Below are 20303 nucleotides of genomic sequence, written 5' to 3' on the forward strand. Positions count from 1 at the left end.
TTAGTGTGTGTGAGTGTGTCTGACTGTGTGTGTCTGACTGTGTGTGTCTGTTAGTGTGTGTCTGTTAGTGAGTGAGTGTGTCTGTCTGTTAGAGTGTGTGTGTGTGAGAGTGTGTCTGTTAGAGAGTGTGTGTGTGTCTGACTGTGTGTGTCTGTTAGTGTGTGTGTGAGTCTGACTGTGTGTGTCTGTTAGTGTGTGTGTGAGTGTGTCTGTTAGTGAGTGTGTGAGTGTGTCTGTTAGCAGCTAACAGACACACTCACACACTCACTAACAGACACTCACACACACTGACATACACACACTAACAGACACACACACTAACAGACACACACACTAACAGACACACACACTAACAGACACACACACTAACAGACACACACACTAACAGACACACACACTAACAGACACACACACTAACAGACACACACACTAACAGACACACTCACTAACAGACACACTCACTAACAGACACACTCACTAACAGACACACTCACTAACAGACACACTCACACACAGACACACTCACACACAGACACACTCATACACTCACACACACACACACTGACAGATACGCATCCATTAGCTAACAGTTAGCTAATGGATGCGTATCTGTCAGTGTGTGTGTATTTAGAAGGCGGGGGTGGCGGGGGGGGGGGGGGGGTGGGGGTGAGGGGGGCGTCTGAGTTTTGTCCTGCCTAGGGCAGCACAAAACCAGGATACACCCCTGCTTGCAGTGCCGGTCTTATGAAAATAAAATCACAAGAGAGGGCCCATAGTGTTTTCCATATATAAAATGACAAAGAAATAAAAAGAAACATACTTACAGTGTTCAGAGCAGCCACACTGCTCTATGAACCAAGCGTAGGTGGAATAATCCCCACCAGGGATTTCTGTTTTACTCAGAGCTGGTCATAGCTCTTTAAATTGTAAGTTGGCACTCTTAGGACTTCAGTGTTGTCTGTTGTTGCAGTATTACCAAAGTTATTGCACCATTGGGTTTTTCCATCTTTTATATATTTTATATGCTGACGTCTGTCTGGGATGGTGTAAAGAATCTTAGGAAGACACCTCCAATTGTCCAGTAATATCCTACATGTGGGGAGTATTAAATACCACTGTATGCTGTTTTACCTAGAGCTGGGTTTAGCTCTTTAAATTGTAAGTTGGCACTTCTCCACGTCTGTGTTGTTCGTGATCCTTTCCGCATTACAGTTTTGCAATATTGGTCTCCCCTCTCTGCTTTTGTATTCCATATTCGACTACTGAGATCACAAAGAAAGAACATAAGAACACTCACTCAAGGTCCACATTGTACCTATAAAGACTTTTTCATCTCCCTTTATTTTATTTAGCGCACCCTGTATTTGTTGTATTTTGTTCTCTCCATTCTTTGAAGGGTTTGAGGGTTACCCTTCCTTTCAGGTGTGCAGCTCTATCCCCCCTTGTGATCAGTACTGTAGCGCTGTTCCCCTCCCTTTCTATTTACTACAAATCTCAAATCAAACCCTTATTTAAACTCTCATGCAAACTAATTCTTAATGCAAGTATCCCTAGTGGTCACACATCATGTAACAATGTTTCTTGTAAGGTCAACCTCCAAGAGAACAACAAAAAAGAGTAGAGATAGAAGAAGAGCACCCTCACATGGTTAAGAGCTATTGGCTTAGTTTAGTGTCAGGCAGCAGGAGCAGTATTCGGATATGCCGTTTTCGAATATGCAATATGTTGCAGCTTCACAGAACAAAGCAAGCAATACATGATGCGGTGTGGCTTACCAGCAAGTTGATTGGCAAAATATGGAACAAATGCAATAATGTAACACTGTATATTCATGGTATTTAAATAAAATGTATGCTTACTTAATGTAGAGTGCTGTTTGCTATGCTAAGAGTACCCGCACTTTAGGTGGTTTAGTCCCCACCATTAGGACCTTTTAAATTGCAGCTCCGTAGCAAATATAGCATTTGGCCCAAAAATTTCCAGCACAAGTTCAGTTTGTACAACTTATTTAAAAATTTAAAAAAAAATACATATAGAAAATAAACACTAAACACGTTTCACCCCAGGCTTCATCAAAGTGTAAATGCCCCAGTTTTCTTTTAATTTTGACAAACCAAAGTTTCTTTTTTTCTCTTAAATTATAGAAGCAAAAGGAAATCTGATCCAAACATTACTGGATCAGTCCTCTACAAAACCCCAAGAAGTTCAATCGCATCCTGTACGCCAGGAGATGTCACTTCTCTTGAACAATCTGGATGAATGCGAAAGGTCTCTTGAGAACCAAATCCATAAGTCTCAGTATATCAGAAGCTTTTTCACACATATGGACACTTTAGCCAAAGTTATCATTCAAAGCATAAATACAGAACTTGGTAAGTATGGGAAATATTTTGAAACTAAAGTAATAATACTAACAAAATGACTGAAGGGACACTGCACAAATAAAAAAATAATACAAATCACCATTTTGTAGGTATACTCCCAGCGAAACTTTTCTTTAGTAAAATTATTTGTTTTTTACATCAGTGAGCTTAAAGTGTTTTAGGGGGCTGATGTGTCCCTTTAACAAAATACATTCAAATAATACTTTTTCATTTAACTTTACTCGTCATTGATGACTGGTGTTGTTTCCTGGAGTAGGAGACATTTAATTAAAATATATAATTAATTTTTTGATGAGTTTGGCCGCAACTCCTGGTCGAGACCAAACCAGGCTGCAATATTGACAGATTGAAGCCTCTCTGCCTCACTTAGCAGGGTTACTCCAGTAAGGTTTTCTGCCGTACCTGGATGTTAGCAGGCCTCCACCGGTGGAAAGAAATCCAAGAGCTTTCGTCTCCACACGTTCGATTAACATATCGTACTTAATTCTAAACTGACCTGAGGACAACTTCTCCTAAAGTCAAAGAACGAACAACAACAAAAAGCCAGAAATATAAAGATTATGCAGAAGAAAAAAAAATTCAGTTTTTTTTGTTGTTGTTTTTTTTTGTGGGTTGGAAACACTTAGTGGTGTGGTGACTTATAGACAGGAAAAATCTATTTTCTCTATAAGGCCTTCAAGGAATATAAGTAGCTATAGTGCTTGGAAAGTCTCTTTTAATGTTTCATGATCATTCAATTATAATAAAAATATAGGTTTTTAGTATGTTTGGATGCAAATTATTAGTTACCTATTCATAAAAGATATGTAGAACAAATACAGCTCAAATCCTTCATAATTCACTCACAAATTCTATAATTCAACTGTGCAGTTATCCAGAATCTTATTTTGTGTCAAAAGCATTATCTCAAGAAAAAAAGACACACGCAGGCATTCACACATAACCACAGCGCTATGAGCAAGCTGCGAATGTGATCTTGTTAGAAGATCCACCATTTTTACTTACTGTACCTTCAACACAGTCTATATTATGTTCATGTAATTCCTTGATCTTGTTCATAGCTCTGCTTATTAAAACAATTTGCCATCACTAATTTGTTTGCAGGTATACACAAGATTAGTATATGAAGGCATACCTCAAACGTGTGTGTGTGTGTATAGATGTATACATAATGTAATGTGTGATGTAAAATGTTATTGTCTTCTTTTGTAGATACATCTCTAGATCTGAAAACTGGAAATCCTTTTGTTCTTCTACAACAAAAACCTGCTCAGTTGATTTCTTACTTGCTGTTTGAAAAACAAGTACAAGCAGAAAGGTGAGGTACTGCCATTTGTTTAGGTGTGTTGTATTTATGTACGGCTATTATTATTATTGCCATTTATATAGCACCAACAGATTCCTTAGCACTTTACAATATTATGAGAGGGGGGATTTAACTATAAATAGGACAATTACAAGAAAACTTACAGGGACGATAGATTGAAGAGGACCCTGCTCAAACAAGCTTACATTCTCTAGGAGGTGGGGTGTAAAACACAATAGGACAGGAATTCGCAATCAAGTAAGGTGGGAGTGAGGCAGAGCTGGAGGAGAGAGTATAGTGCTGCCCTTTAGGAGAGAGAAAGAGACAGGTAAGGTAGAGGTTACTCTGGGAGACCATAAGCTTTCCTAAAGAGATGGGTTTTAAGGCACTTCTTAAAAGATGCAAGACTAGGGGAGAGTCTGATGGCGCTAGGCAGGCTATTCCATAGGAAGGGAGACGCCCGCGAGAAGACCTGCAAGCATGAGTTGGCCGTATGGGTGCGGACAATGGACAGGAGACGGTCATGGGCAGGGCGGAGAGACCGAGAAAGGAACATACCGCTATCTGTTGATGTGGTTTGTAAAGTATCAACGTTAAACAAACAGGCTTTAAAGTAGCCTACCTCTGCAAGAACACCACTTTTATAGTAACTTTACTGAAATATTGTTTTTATTCACTATAGGTTGTCTTCACTACTGGAGAAAGAAAATATTGAGCTAAATTTAGGGCGGGTTATACTGGATTGTTGCTGTGAGCCATTGTCCATTTGTAGGACAATGAAGACTGTCCAGACTCAGTTGCTCTTGATTGGTATTGGACAAATGACTCAGCAATGTTTGAATACTTGTTTACCAGACATATGTATCCCACTTCTCAAGTGTGACAAGGATAGAGAAGCCAGTTCTTCCTTTAAGCAAACTGTGTCTGATTCTAGCCAGTACAGTATCACAGCATCCATCCTAAACTTCTTAAAATCAAAGTCAAATATAACTGCAATTATTGCCTGTCTGAGTGCTTCCAAAATTCATAAAGCCCCAAAATCAGGTCTGTCCTGGATGGAATTAATAGGCAACAAGAAAGAAAGTCCACTGGAAATGGAATACATTGCAAAGGAATGTGAACTGCTCCTTTCTGAGTTTCTAGTTCTTCAAAGGTTTTTGTCCACCATGTCTGCGCCATTTGTGGATGACTATACTGAGGGCAATGAATATAACCGGTCTATCTGTGGCAAGATTTGCAGTTCCTTGATTCTCCTAGGTTTTCACTACCCTGCTGCAAATGAAGTAATTATGGAAGCTTTCCAGAAAGCCGTTACTGAAAAGAATTGGAAAAAGGTTTTGCAGATTTTAGATTTGCATATTGGTGAACTTGAAGACTTTGCAGGAGTGAAAGACGCTCTCTTGTGCTGTGCTGCTGCTGAAGGTATGTTGAATAATTTGCTATTTTTATTAATACGTGACTCTTGGAGCATTATAAAGATCCAGGTCGAAGAAATTAAATTTTCGACACAAATTCCAGGGGACATATTCAGTAATGTTGCATAATGTCCTTAAGACTGTTTGTAAATATCCACATCAATGGTTTTCCTCGAACATTCAAGTAATTGTGACTTCAACTTGCACATTTGTAAATCTGTAGTGGTTATGATTGCAGGATTGCCCTTGCTTTCAGCCAGTGTAAGTAGTGAAACGGTTTGTAATGTTTTGGCAACTTACCTAGGGCACTGAGGTCACTTCCTATAATTAAGAGACATTTCCTTCCTACTCAGAGCTTCGATTAAATGGTCTGAGCCAAGTACTACCATGCAGAGCCAGCTAATTGACAGAGAGGGTCAGCTGGTTGCCAAACCTAGTTAACCGCATAAATCTGGCTCTCATGGAAGAGTCTGTTTACCGGTGGTGGAGTGGTACGTGCTCCATTGCTGCTCTATTTTAATAGAGGTTTTAAAATAGGTGATTTTAAGAGGAATGGATCTGAGAAATGTATTGTTCAGTGTTAGTCGTTCATGGGAGTTCTATTATCAACTTTACTTATTTCTAATAGAGGCAGATGGCTGGAAATACATTTTTGCGGTTGAAGACCCTGACTTAAGAAGTAAACTTGCCCTTCACTTTCTTGACAAGTGGCCTCTGGAAGCATGTCAAGAGATCCTTGGATATTGTTTCTGTGAGCCACACATTGCCGCTGATTTGAAACAAGACCTGCAGAACAAAATAAAGGAACTGGAGATTTATCGCAAGGTGTGTCAATCATTTTAGATGGATGCATGCTATATTCTTTAAAACTGACCTCTATGATTGTTCTTGCACTCATTACTCTACTGGGTTTTAAATATTCATACACAATTTGATTCAGTTCCTAAAGATTAAAGAGGCATTGAAACAAAAATATTTTTTGAATTCTTAAAATCGCATACTGCCATATATAATTGTATTGGGTTAAAATTCTTTGAAAAATGTGACAGACTAATGTCGGTAGAATTGTTCACTGATATAGAGATCCACAAAAATATGCTTTGAGCAACATTACAAAATATTTAAATAAATTCAATACTCAAAAGCTGTGTTCCAAAAAATACAGAGAATAGACAAGAACTCAAGTAGCTTGCTCTGTTCCCAAGCAAATTTAGGACACGTTATCCATTTGAAGAGAGTTCCTGGATCATTTGCATGTCAGATTGAGGCCTCTTCTAATAGTTCTGTTAGTGAATGTGTAGTTTGAATGGCATTATCCCAAAGTGTCTGTGGGTTGCTGTATCTGTAGCCACCTGCTCTCTGTCGGGATTGCCCTGCTTAAGATTACTTCCTCAAGCAGGGTAGTTCTTAATGATGACACGGATTTGCTAACTTCACTGCCAGCACATCGGTGTCTGTTTGCCCATATTCCCCCAGCAAGCATGAGACATGCATGCTAGAGGGGAAGCAGTCTATCAGGGAGCAAGGGAACCTCATAGGGAAGGGTTTGTTTGCTCTCCTTGTCACTCACTCATTGCAATTAGATCCTCTGTTCTGCCAGGTTCTAATGCTGAGGATTGATTAACATGTGGATGAGGAACCAAAAGAGCTTTAAATGGAAATATGTACATTTGCTAGCATTTCTGCTAGCACAAGGCATGGAAGGAATTCATTGCTCTTTATTCCCATAAGGGGACAGCTTCAGAAGTAAAAGGCCATCATGGTAGGAAATCTGTTATCTGTCTTTAAGGGGTGAAAATGACCTAACTTCTGCATACTATGGCAGGATAACTTTAGTCTGTTGACTATAATTATTACTTAGTCTTTTTGTTTAATGATATGGATAACTCAACCCCATTTAGTTCCCTAAGTTGTCACTTTAGTTTGTTTATTGTTTGATTATATGTTTTGTACAATCTTTGGGCACTGTGGTGGTTCTCATTGCTACAGCTTCTCTTTAAGAGTTATACTGTTCATAAATGTTTAACCACTTAAGGGAACACAGAACCTCCAGGCAACATAATGACTTAATTGACATAAGTCATTATGTAGTCCTTTAACTCAATAAATATTCAATTGCGTATGTATTGTTTTATTTTTTGTCATTTCATTTGTACAAAATAACCCCTAAACTTTGATGTTATGTAGGATGGCTCAGTCAATTAGTGTGATCCTTAGGGTGTACCATAGTTAGAAGATAATGCAATGCAAACCATTTCAAGGAGTGCCATAAATGGAAAATATGTTTCATGTCATTCTTAACTACTTTATTTCAGATTCTCACTCTGAAAGATGATGTTTGGGCAAATTGGCAGGATTTAAAGAAGAACTGTGTAGACAATCCACATACAATCATTGCTATTATACTGGAAGCTAAGGTATTGAATACAACTGTAATGTCTTTTTCTTTCTTTTTAACACCCTGTTTAAAACAGTGATATGACATTCACACCTTTTTATAACAAACCTGTGTGAACAAAGGTTAAATAGCTTGCAGCAAGAAAACAAAATTAACAAAGCCTTCCCTCTTATATCTGAACTGCTTATTTTCACAGCAATTTCCAGTCTAAATTAATCAGGTAGAGAGAATATGAATATGAAATCACACCTGGTAGGATAAATTGCAAGCCCAGGAATTAAGCAGAATCACACATGAAGCTCCATTAAGTCATATATTGCAGGCATCCGGGCACAGTATAAATCAGACGGCATTGAAATTTCCTTCTGCACTACATATAATGTAGAAGTGTATATTTATTATATTATTTATTCTATTATTCATCATTTTATTTTTATGATATGGCATACCTTTGTGGTTGTGTCCTGTTTTACAGTTTGTTTGACTATGGAATCTTTGCTTGTTTGCTAGGGGTATCTACAAATAATAATTTTGTTTGCTTTGCTGAAATCTATTGAGATTCACATTGAGATTCACAACTTAGATATACCTCTCTGCAAGTAACTTTGGATTCCACATTAACCGTGTATCTTCATAAAGACAAATAGTACTTCAGTGTTGGCTCATGAAGTTTAACGACTGTGGATTGCTAGACTCTATTTAGAACTCTATCTCTTATCCCGTAGCTTCTTGGGCTCTGCTCACTTAATCCATGCAATACAGGGCTTGGCTCAGGAGAGCTAATGAGGGTTCCTGAGGAACTGCCAGTTCTTAGGAGATGTTAGTGGAGGCAGGGAGCAGAGCCTAGCTAAGAATTCCAACTGTTCAGAAATGGTTTCACTCCCTTTAATGAGGGCTTCGCCAGGGAACTCCTGGCACCATAGCCACTACAGATTGTCTTGGATTGTTTCTTATAAAGCATATGAGTTTTGCATTGTAAATTAACACTCATAGCCTTTTGATTTGTTCCTTTTCAATCGAAAAAATCCATTCTAGTTTTAAATATATTTTTGTTTTGCTAAGTGTGTATCTACAGTGCTCAATAATTTTAGAATTGTGTAGAAACGTTTTGTATTTTTTTTTCTTTACCCATATTGATCTATTGTATTTTATTTGATTATTTTGTGTATTGACATATTCTGTTATAGATTTAACAGAAGAACAAAAAACATACTTCTCTATGTTTTGTTTCACTGTATTTATTTTTGTCATATCAAGTGATGCTCAATGTTGTGGAGCACACTGCGGTACGGCTGAAAACTAACCATTCCTGTTCCTGCCACAGGACTATGAGTTATGTGAGGACTGGAGTCTCTTTTATCCAATTCCAACAGAACTATTAACCAGTCTTCATGGAGAACACCTCCTGCATTTATTGCACATCAAAGACACTGAAAGATCCCTACAGGTAATATTCTACTTCTCTGTGCAAATGTATTTAAACATGACACATTGATATTTTCTTTTTCAGGGCACTTGTGAGTTCTGTTAAGTTGAAACTGACAAGGGTTTAGGGGGAAGCACTACTTAAAAAATAAAAAAAAATAAAAAATAAAAAAAATATACAAACCAAAATAAAGGAAGAAAAACTTTGAAACGTATGTAATAAACATTTTAAAAAATTACTATAAACATGCTAAGATTCAGCGGTTGAACTACCACCAGTGGCTACACGGGAGGCCCGCAGACTCAGAGGGTTTAGAGGGTGGCCCATGCACTTAGGGGCACCCAATGGCAAAAGTGTTTTTTCATAGGCCCAATCAGCGCTATGACACTTTAATCGCACGACCAGGCCCTTTAAATTATATCAGACAGGGCTAAGAGGAAGAGACATCCAGTCACTTCCTCCCAGATATAACAGAGCCATCCAGGAGAAAGTCTGAGAGGAGAGGAGTGGAGTGGGAGAATTTCTTTATCTCGACTAGACCCCTGGGAAGCCACCTTGCTGCAGGTAGGAAACCGGAAAATATTTTTCAACAGGACAAATGAGTGCAATCGGTTTTAATCCCTTAATGAACGTGATAATCCTAAATATATGAGAACATTTTTACTTTTATTATCTATTCCTGAAGTTGTTCTCTTCTGCAGGTATTCTATTTAGACAGCTTCTTTCAGACACTTTGTATGATTTGGGTGCATTTGTATTATCTAAAACTAATAAGTATACATTAAAAAAATTACATCCTTCTTTGCTTATGGGACAAGCAGCATTAAACCGTGAAATTGAAGCACTTGTGCATAAACAGTTTATAAAACTTGTTTCATTAATCCCAATCTCTGGAAGCGTGGCTTTAATAATTTTTTTTTTGATTTTTTTTATTTTTGTTGTGCAAAGGAATTACAGCAGTTCTTGTATAGCCACAGTAGCTTTCACAAGCGCGTTTTTTATGGGTTGTAACATGGCTTGTAGATATCTTGCACATTTTTTAGAATAATATGACATGCTGGGTTAAGTATGCATATAACTGCGAATATCATAGATAAGCACACTTTTGCTTATAGTGAAATATGCAGGTCTCGTGTGAAGCTTAAAAGGAAAAATAATTAAAATAGGCATGTTCTACACTGAAGCTTAAAACATATTAGCAGTGTGAACAGTGGGAACATATTAGCAGTATAAGTATGCTTATAACTTCGAGTATCATAGATAAGTACACTGTTGCCTATAGTGAAATATGCAGGTCTCGGGTTAAGCATAATAAGAAAAAAGAATAAAATAGGCAAGTTTTTTATATGTCATCAGACATTCGTGACTATGCCTGGGTTGGAGTCTCAGTCCCTTTGGGGTCAGCCGATGCCTTGACGGGGCTGGGTGAGTACCCCCTGCTGTAGGTGGTGCAGCTGCTGCAATCTCCTTGGCTTGTCGGTGCTGAGATCCCCTGGGCAGTTCTGAGTTGCTGTGGGTGCTGAGTGTGGCTTCACCTGCCTTGTGTGGGGTGGTCTGGTGCTTGTCTTCGGCGGTTCCCTCTGCTTCCCCGCCTTGCCTGGGAGATGCCGGTGTTTGACCACCCGCCGCCTTCCAGCATCCGCTTTTTTGGGTTGTGTGTCCTGCCACTGCCCCTGCCGGTTCGGGTTAGTGTCGCCCTTTTGCTGCGTCTGCCGTTGGGGTTGCGCTGCTGTTTGTCCCCATCTGGCGTCTTGTGGGGTACCCTGTGGCGAAGTCTGGGGGATCTCTTCAGGCTCTGAGCCCCTCATGTGGGTTTCTAGGGACTTCCAGAAAGCAGTGAATATACGGTTTAGTCGCACCTCAGTTTCCCGCCATGTGTTAGACATGTCGGCAGTGCGAGAGGTAGCTTTTGGGCTCCACGGAGCCGGTTCTGGCCCATTGCTTTGCCAGGGGGTTGGTTGGGGGTGGACCGGGATGACCCCCCCCCCCCCTCACCAGTCCAGGGGGGGGGGGGGGAACGAGGGCTTGCAGTCAGCTTTCCAGAGTGGCCTTGCTGCTGGGGAGCGGCCGCCTCCTTAGCGCCTGCCACGCTTGTAGGCCTCATTGTGTGCTGTGCTCGGTTCGTCGCTTGAGAGGTACCGATCTCTGCACCTCGGTGTCGTCTCTCGAGTGGTCGCTTTGGGATCATGATTAAGTGCCAGTTTGGCGGTTAATTTTAGCCTTAAGTGCCGGCTTTAATATTTTTAAAAACAAACCGTAATTATGAGAATAAGAGGATTACTGATTCCTATGAATTATTATATAGTACCAGAAATTATGATTTATTTTTTTTCAAGGGTTCTTTGTCTATTTTGACTTGCATAATGGTTGCATTAAATAAAAACTGTGCTTTAAAAAAAAAAAAAAAGTGTACATTTTTCATGCATATCTATATGAGCATCTGTGTGTCTTTGCGACTGTGTATCTAAATGTGTATTAGTGTGTATCTAAATGTGTATTGGTGTGTGTGTGTGTTTGTATCTAAATATGTCTGCATGTGTATTGGTGTGTGACTGCGTATCTGGTGTTTAATATATGTATATGTGCGTCTGTGTATCTGCATGTGAAAGTGTAGCCTGGTGTGTGTCAATGTGTTTGTGTGTACATCTGAGAATTCAAACTTCAACACTGCACACAAATACACCCCTGCATTTAAAAGTCAACACTACATACAAACACACCTCTACATTCAAAGATAAACACTACATAAGCACTGCTTTCAAATGACAACAGTACATAAAACACACACACAACACTACACACAAATACACCCCTATATTCAGTGGCGGAACTAATCTAGAGAGTGCCCTGGTGCAAAAAATATTTTTGGGCCTCCCACTAGCGAAAGGGTGGGCAAAAAGTAGATTCCCCTCTGTCATACAACTCCCACAATGCTATGCAAGCTGAAGACCTACCATTTGTCCATCCTTGCAGGATTTTATTTGTAAGCAGTGTTTGAATGTAATCATGTTCTTGTATAGAGTATAGGTGTAATTGTATATACTGTTGCCATTGGAATGCAGTGGTGTGCTTGTGTTTAGGGTTTGCGTTTGAATGCAGGGGTGTATTTATATGTTGTGTTGGCTTTTAAATGCAGGTGTACATTTGTGTGTAGTGTTGGTATGTGAATGAAGGGCTGTTTGTATATAATTGGGAGTTTTAATACAGGGGTGGGTTTGTAATGTTTGCCAAGGGTGTGTTTGATTTCTGTGATGTTTGCACATACATACATACGTACACAGATAAACATACACATTGACACACACACACACACACACACACATAAAAAACAATGACACATACACACATGCAAATACACACACTGACACATACAAACACTCTGACGCACAGATGCAGACGCACACAGACACATAAATACATACACTCATATATGTAAGAATTTTTAGGCTTACCTGGAGTCCTGCTGCTGGCTCCGTCTGATGGGAGTGTGGTTTTGGAGCTGGGCCTCTCCCCTTCCTCTTATGCTGTGGCCCCTCTCTCTCCCACACAGCTCTTTCTGTAGCTGGGAGGAAGTGATCTGATCTCACTTCCTCCCAGCATGCCAATGTGAAAGAGGCCCGGTCAGGCTCTTAAGGGTCCAAGGTGCACGACCGGGCACCTTTTCAGAAATGCCCATCGTTTGACCCTAAGTGCAGCCGCATCAGCTGCACCGATTGTAGTTCCGCCACTCCCTACATTCACACACATACTCCATACGCAAATATGCTCTGTGTAAAACATTGTGGGAGTCTACTTTTTTTTTTCTATCATTGCAATAGGGGGCCCCAAAAAACAATCTTGCACCAGGGCCTCTCTACTTAAGTTCCACCACTGGTAAGATTCCATTATTGGGCACACCACTTGGGTAGGAGAGTTTCTTCAGCCTCCCTCCCCCGACCCCTTACCCTCTCATCTCAGTTCCAGACCAGTCCTTTAATGACATAAACAGGGCATCATTGTGCAGCAGTAGAGAGAAACCAGACAGTGGAAGCCTGCTCTACATGATCACGCTGATAAGACTCTTTTCCCCCTATCGGGATGTTGCAAGGTGAAGATATCTTCCAACATCATGTGTGTAAATCTGTCAAGCATGCCCAATGTACTTCAGTATTCCTGGGGATAGAACACTGGTTAAATCGGTGTACCCCCTGAGGTGGGTGTGGAAAAAATAAGAAAAGGGAAGAAGGTAACTGGAGGGGGAAAACATTTAATTTGCCTGCTTTTTTATTATTTTTTATTTTTGTTCAGCCTGCTTAGTGCATGTTTGCACAGCTGAGAATGTTTTAACTTTAGCTGTTTTGGTTTCAAGTATGAAAATAATTTTTAATTCACGATAATTCTCTTTAGTGAATAACCCTGAATATCTAACAATATAAAAAAAGCATTAATTTGCGCCACAAAATTTTGAACAGGAGTGCAAAATTTTGTTCTTGGATAATAATCCTAAAATGTGCTACTGTAGGATTTTAATGAACTTAGAAATTCTTAATTGGGTTTGTGTTATTTGGTTTAAATTCATTATTTTGTATTGAGTTAAAATGATTTGCTGTATATGCTTTGGATTACATTCCTTGAATTTTTATATCCTGTAGCTGTTGCAGAGGATAAAAGACCAGAATTTGCAGCTTGCAGTCACTGAACAGGCGTTACTTCAAAATCCTGGCACTTTTGCTTGCCATTTCTTGTCTGATTACCTACTGTCCCATTTTCAAAATAGACTTGCAGAAACACGTCAACATGATATACAAAATATGCATATGGGTTCAAAGGTAAGCATGGTTTAAGTCAAGTATGGACTTTACAAGTCTTAATATGTGTGTATTGACTACTGCTGTTTAATAATACTAATGATGCAGGTGAATTATCGATCTTTGAGAATAAAAAAAAAAACACTTTTAAAAAAAAACAACTTTTAACTGTAAATTGAACTTTAATCACTCACAGGAGGCTCCTGCAGGGTTTAGCAGACTAAACAAACCAGTAGATAAGAAATTCTAAATTAAACAGAATTTGCTGTGGCAAACCTAGCCACTTCTGGACTATGCTGTACCAAGGTTGTCTGTAGGCTGTAGGGGGGACTGTATATATTGTGTATGTGTATATTTTACTGTGGCCGTTCGCATGCTGGCAGCCCTAAGCTACCAGCCTGCAAACACTTCGTTTGACAAATCGCGGCTATCCGGGCCGTTCGCCAAACGAATACGGGCTCCCCAGGTGGACCACACACTTAGAGGCGTGTGGCGCTCATTAACCGATTGCAACAATGTTGCAATCGGTAATTAAAGGCTCTCCTAGGTGGCCGTCGTTCGACTACCGACCATGCGGCGGTCGGCCATCTTGGATCCTTTGTCTCTCCAGCGGTGTTCGGTCGTCGAGTGCCTGGAACTAAAAACGGCTACTCGATGATACGAATACCGCTGGACTTCCAGAGCGTTCGGGAGTTCCGCTCTACTCACATTATGTTCCCCGTCGGTGTTCGGTAGTTTTAAGCCGAACTCGATGGTTAAATGTATTTCATGCGGCGTTCGGTCAGTTCAGCTGGGAGCTGAGCGGTATTCTCCCAAAAGATGCGTTCAGCCCCCAGCTACCTACCGAACGATCGGTCACATTAATCTGTCGAATAAAACTCTAAAACTGTATTTTAATGTAGATTGTCAGTTCTGCTGCACGAGGGGATAATCCACTTAATCGTCCATTTTAGTGGGAGTATCCCTCTCGTGCAGCGAAGCCTGTTGGGAGAATTATGCTGCATAATGGGAGAAATCCCCTGAAGTAACTGTATGGAAACCCCTTGCATGGGGAACTGTATAAATATGCACACTGTGAATAAAGCCAGTTAGTTGACTCCCAAACTGTGTTTCGTCCGGTTATTGGGAGGATTGGGGATATTGCCTTACTTTTCAGCGCTGACTGTGGATGTACCTGTTATACCAGCGGAGATCGTGGATTCTAATACTGCAGGCAGCTACAATTGGTGGCAAGCGACGGGATCCGAACCTTACAGCAGAAAAGCGAAATTCGTGCAATCAGAACTGCCGAATAGGAAAAGGGAATGGCAAGCAGAATACAGCGAAAGAACTGATTACCGAAAGTGAATGGAGACAGATTATTCTAAGCTGAAGAGACAAACGTTAAAAGAACTGCTGGAAGCCAGGGGTAAGATAACCAGCAGCAAACCCAAGGCTACACTAATTGCCGAGCTGATGGAGGGAGACCGAGCCCGCAGTGCTACACCCCCAGCAGTTATGGAGGAAACGCTCTATGAGAGAGAAATGAGGACCAGGCTAGCATTTTTGTCGCAGCCTATATCAGATGCCATGATGAACCTGGTGATGGCGAATGTGCAGGAATACGTAATGGCACACAGCCCGCAGCACACGCTGGCTCGAGCAGAGTCCGCAACCGGGTCCCTATACAACCCGGTAAAACCCAAAATCCCGTATCAGGCCTTTAAAGCATTTTGCAAGGAAAAGGATGAGATTGATGGGTACTTGCAGGACTTTGAGAGACTTTGTGATTTGCATGAGTTAGAGCGGACAGTATGGGTGCCACTGCTGGCAGGCAAGCTAGCAGGTCGGGCAGCCGAAGCATACCGTGCTGTGCCCAGTGAGGACAGCAAAGATTATGAGAATGTGAAACGAGCAATATTAGAGAGGTATGCCATTACTCCGGAGGCATACCGGCGCAAGTTCAGAAACTTGCGCAAACCAGAACGGGATTCGCACACTGAATGGGCACACAAGCTAGACCAGGCCTCCCAAGGGTGGATACAGGCCAGCCAAGCCACCACCATGGAAGGGTTGCGGCAGCTGATGTTATTGGAGCAGTTTTTTAATGGACTATCCCCAGAGACACAAGAATGGGTGCGGGACAGGAAACCCCTCACCCTAACTGAAGCAGCTAGATTGGCCGACCAACACTTTGACGCACGGCGACACCATGGACCTATAGCCAAAAGCTACCCACGACCCACCGGACTACCTAGCGCTATACCAACCCCAGCGCACACAGCCTCCCCATTTCGTCCTTCCCTAGGGAATTTGCCTCCACCCTCTAGGTATAACGGGCGGGCCAACATCCAATGCCACTCTTGCAAACAATGGGGGCATATGGCCCGGGAATGTACCCAAAACCGGGGCAAGCCCGCCTGGAATCAGGGGCGCCCAAACCCAGTACCTAGGGCCGCTGCCCATTATTATCAAAGGGAACCAACCACACAGGAATTGTGGAGTGTTCATGCGGAGGAACCCCTGGGTATATTACATGAGGTCATGACAGTCCGAGACACGGATAACCGGCAACATCACCGCCAGCTAGTGACCGTGGAGGGAAAGGAAGTCCAGGGACTTCGGGATTCGGGAGCTACCCTAACCCTGATTACTCCCCATTTGGTTCCTGATACAGCACACACTGGTGGATCTGTGGCAGTACGAGTGGCAGGGGGAGCAGTATACCGATTGCCCACTGCTAAGAATTATTTGGATTGGGGTGCGGGGGAGGGCATGATAGAGGTAGGCTTGATGCAAAACCTACCAGCGGATGTGGTACTGGGGAATGACCTGGGTCAGATGACATCTGCTTTTGTACTTCATGCCCCACATCAGGAGGTCCACCCCGTAACCACCCGGCAGCAGGCACGCACCACGGCCCCACCAGCTCACACCGAGGCTCAGGTAAGAAACCATGACAACCCCTTGACATGTATGACCTGGGACACCCCCACACAATTTGAGGCAGAGGTAAAAACTGACCCCACGCTGCAGGTGTACCGAGATAAAGTGAGCACTGATCAGGCTGGTTTAGAGGGGGAGCGGTACATCTGGGAGAAAGGGTTATTATACCGTATAGCAGCTAGTAGTACCCCAGAAGTATAGGCAAGAGCTGCTTAGGATAGCTCACGACATTCCTCTATCAGGTCACCTGGGAATGACACGCACCCGCTACCGATTGACCCACGCTTTTTTCTGGCCTGGGATCTCTAAGGATGTAAGGCAATATTGCACCTCCTGTGACGTGTGCCAACGTGTAGGCAAACGAGGTGACCGCCATAAGGCTAAGCTATGCCCATTACCCATCATTGAGGAACCCTTTAGCAGAGTAGCTGTGGATATCGTCGGGCCTCTACCCAAACCCAGTCCCTCCGGGAAGAGGTACATTTTAACCGTAGTGGACTACGCCACTCTGTATCCCGAGGCCATTGCCCTCTCCAACATCCATGCAGAGACGGTAGCTGAAGCATTAATAAAAATATTTTCCCGGGTCGGATTTCCCCAAGAGATAATCTCCGATAGGGGCACCCAGTTCACCGCCGAGGTTACCCAACAGCTTTGGAAGGTATGTGGTATTAAACCAATAGTTAACTCAGCATACCATCCCCAGTCCAATGGGTTATGTGAGAGATTTAATGGGACCCTAAAACAGATGCTCCGTACATTTGGCGAGACTCATAAGGACTGGGAGCGTTACTTACCCCATCTACTTTTTGCCTATAGGGAGGTACCCCAAGAGTCGACAGGTTTTTTCCCCCTTTGAATTGCTATTTGGGAGGAGGGTGCGGGGGCCATTGAACCTCATTAGAGAACATTGGGAAGGGGAGAGTAGCCCTGATGGTAACCCCATTGTATCTTACGTGCTGGAGTTCAGGGGCCGACTGGAGGCGTTGACCCAGGCTGTACACACCAACCTCCGGGTGGCCCAACAACTCCAGCGCCGCTGGTACGATAGGGGAGCCAGAGACCGTAGCTTTCAAGTGGGACAGAAAGTTTTAATTTTAAAACCTGTCCGCACAGACAAGCTGCAGGCCATCTGGCAAGGCCCATACCAGGTAGTAGAGCAGCGATGCGACACGACCTATGTGGTTGGCCCCTGCTCAGGGGTAGGGAAGCGACGCATGCTTCATGTGAACATGCTCAAACCCTACCATGAGAGGATAGAGGACGTGGCGGCCATATGCGCCTCGGCCTCTGAGGATCAGGAGAATCTGCCGCTACCTGACCTATTAGAACCCGAGGACCCGATCGAGCCCTCCAAGGGTGTCCAACTGGGAGAGCGGCTAAGCCCTTCAGAGCGTGACCAGGTACAAGAGTTGATGCTAGCTAAAGGAGCTATCTTCTCCAACGTACCCGGGTACACTCCGCTGGCCACTCACCGAGTGGAAACCCCAGGACAGCTACCTATGCGGCAAACACCATATCGTGTCCCTGAAGCAGTCAAGGCACATATGAAGGCAGAAATTGACGAAATGTTGCAACTAGGGGTTATCGAACCGTCAGACAGCCCCTGGGCATCGCCGGTAGTTTTGGTGCCCAAGAAAGACGGCACCACACACTTCTGCGTTGACTACCGGAGGCTAAATGACAAAACGGTGTCTGATGCCTATCCGATGCCCCGGATAGACGAGTTGCTGGATAAAATGGCTAGAGGACAGTATCTTACGACCATAGACTTATGTAAGGGATACTGGCAAATTCCACTAGCCGATGACGCCATCCCCAAGTCGGCGTTTGTCACCCCGTTTGGCCTGTACCAATTTCGGGTCATGCCTTTCGGGATGAAAAACGCTCCGGCGACCTTTCAAAGGATGGTGGATCGGCTATTGGACGGGTTCCAGGAATATGCATGTGCATACCTGGACGATATTGCCATATATAGCCAGAGCTGGTCAGAACACCTCCGACATATAGGAGCAGTTATTGACCGTATAGGGGAGGCAGGACTGACCCTGAAACCTAGTAAGTGCCATGTCGGGATGGCAGAGGTACAATATTTAGGACACCGGGTGGGGAGCGGGCACCAGAAACCCGAACCGGCCAAAATTGAAGCTGTGGCTAAGTGGCCTACCCCTAGGACCAAGACCCAAGTACTAGCATTCCTAGGTACAGCGGGGTACTACCGGAAGTTCGTGCACAATTATAGTGCCCTAGCCAAACCCCTGACCGACTTGACACGTAAAAACCTTCCCCGACAGGTTACCTGGGCCCCAGAGTGTGATCAGGCATTTCAACAGCTAAAGACTGCTCTAACTAATGCTCCCGTACTCGCTGCACCCGATCCAACTAAAAGATTTCTTGTTCACACAGACGCTTCAATGTTTGGATTGGGGGCAGTGCTGAGCCAAGTTGGAGCCGATGGCGGAGAACACCCCGTAGCCTACTTGAGCCGAAAGTTATTACCCCGTGAAGTAAGCTACGCCGCCATCGAAAAAGAATGCCTGCCCGTGGTGTGGGCCCTTAAAAAGCTACAGCCGTATTTATATGGACAACCTTTTTCCTTACTCACAGATCACAACCCGTTGGTGTGGCTGAACCGTGTGGCTGGGGACAATGCCAGGCTGCTGCGCTGGAGTTTGGCGCTGCAACCCTTCGACTTCACCATACATTACCGCCCAGGGAAACAAAACGGTAACGCCGACGGGTTATCCAGACAAACTGACCTTGAAAAGTGATCTGTGGGTGCTCTCCCGGACATCCCCAAGCCGATCCGTTGGGATCAGACTGTGTATGCCGGCTTGGTTCTGGGGGAGCATTGTGGCAAACCTAGCCACTTCTGGACTATGCTGTACCAAGGTTGTCCGTAGGCTGTAGGGGGGACTGTATATATTGTGTATGTGTATATTTTACTGTGGCCGTTCGCATGCTGGCAGCCCTAAGCTACCAGCCTGCAAACACTTAGTTTGACGAATCGCGGCTATCCGGGCCGTTCGCCAAACGAATACGGGCTCCCCAGGTGGACCACACACTTAGAGGCGTGTGGCGCTCATTAACCGATTGCAACAATGTTGCAATCGGTAATTAAAGGCTCTCCTAGGTGGCCGTCGTTCGACTACCGACCATGCGGTGGTCGGCCATCTTGGATCCTTTGTCTCTCCAGCGGTGTTCGGTCGTCGAGTGCCTGGAACTAAAAACGGCTACTCGATGATACGAATACCGCTGGACTTCCAGAGCGTTCGGGAGTTCCGCTCTACTCACATTATGTTCCCCGTCCGTGTTCGGTAGTTTTAAGCTGAACTCGATGGTTAAATGTATTTCATGCGGCGTTCGGTCAGTTCAGCTGGGAGCTGAGCGGTATTATCCCAAAAGATGCGTTCACCTACCGAACGTTCGGTCACATTAATCTGTCGAATAAAACTCTAAAACTGTATTTTAATGTAGATTGTCAGTTCTGCTGCACAAGGGGATAATCCACTTAATTGTCCATTTTAGTGGGAGTATCCCTCTCGTGCAGCGAAGCCTGTTGGGAGAATTATGCTGCATGATGGGAGAAATCCCCTGAAGTAACTGTATGGAAACCCCTTGCATGGGGAACTGTATAAATATGCACACTGTGAATAAAGCCA

The 20303-nt window shown here is 43.2% G+C and overlaps 1 protein-coding gene across 1 annotated transcript in view; it reads left to right on the forward strand.

The window, feature by feature from the left end:
• The window catches only part of ZFYVE26 (zinc finger FYVE-type containing 26), a 159646-nt gene that overhangs the window by 39313 nt on the left and 100030 nt on the right, over nt 1-20303 (forward strand). Inside the window, exons 17-23 of the mRNA XM_063439262.1 lie at nt 2145-2372; nt 3597-3702; nt 4373-5112; nt 5734-5930; nt 7421-7522; nt 8828-8950; nt 13561-13737. Of these exons, the coding sequence (XP_063295332.1) occupies nt 2145-2372; nt 3597-3702; nt 4373-5112; nt 5734-5930; nt 7421-7522; nt 8828-8950; nt 13561-13737 (1673 nt within the window). The remainder of the gene's footprint in view (nt 1-2144; nt 2373-3596; nt 3703-4372; nt 5113-5733; nt 5931-7420; nt 7523-8827; nt 8951-13560; nt 13738-20303) is intronic.

Source organism: Pelobates fuscus, chromosome 13 (assembly GCF_036172605.1).
Source record: "Pelobates fuscus isolate aPelFus1 chromosome 13, aPelFus1.pri, whole genome shotgun sequence".
Taxonomy (NCBI): Eukaryota; Metazoa; Chordata; class Amphibia; order Anura; family Pelobatidae; genus Pelobates; species Pelobates fuscus.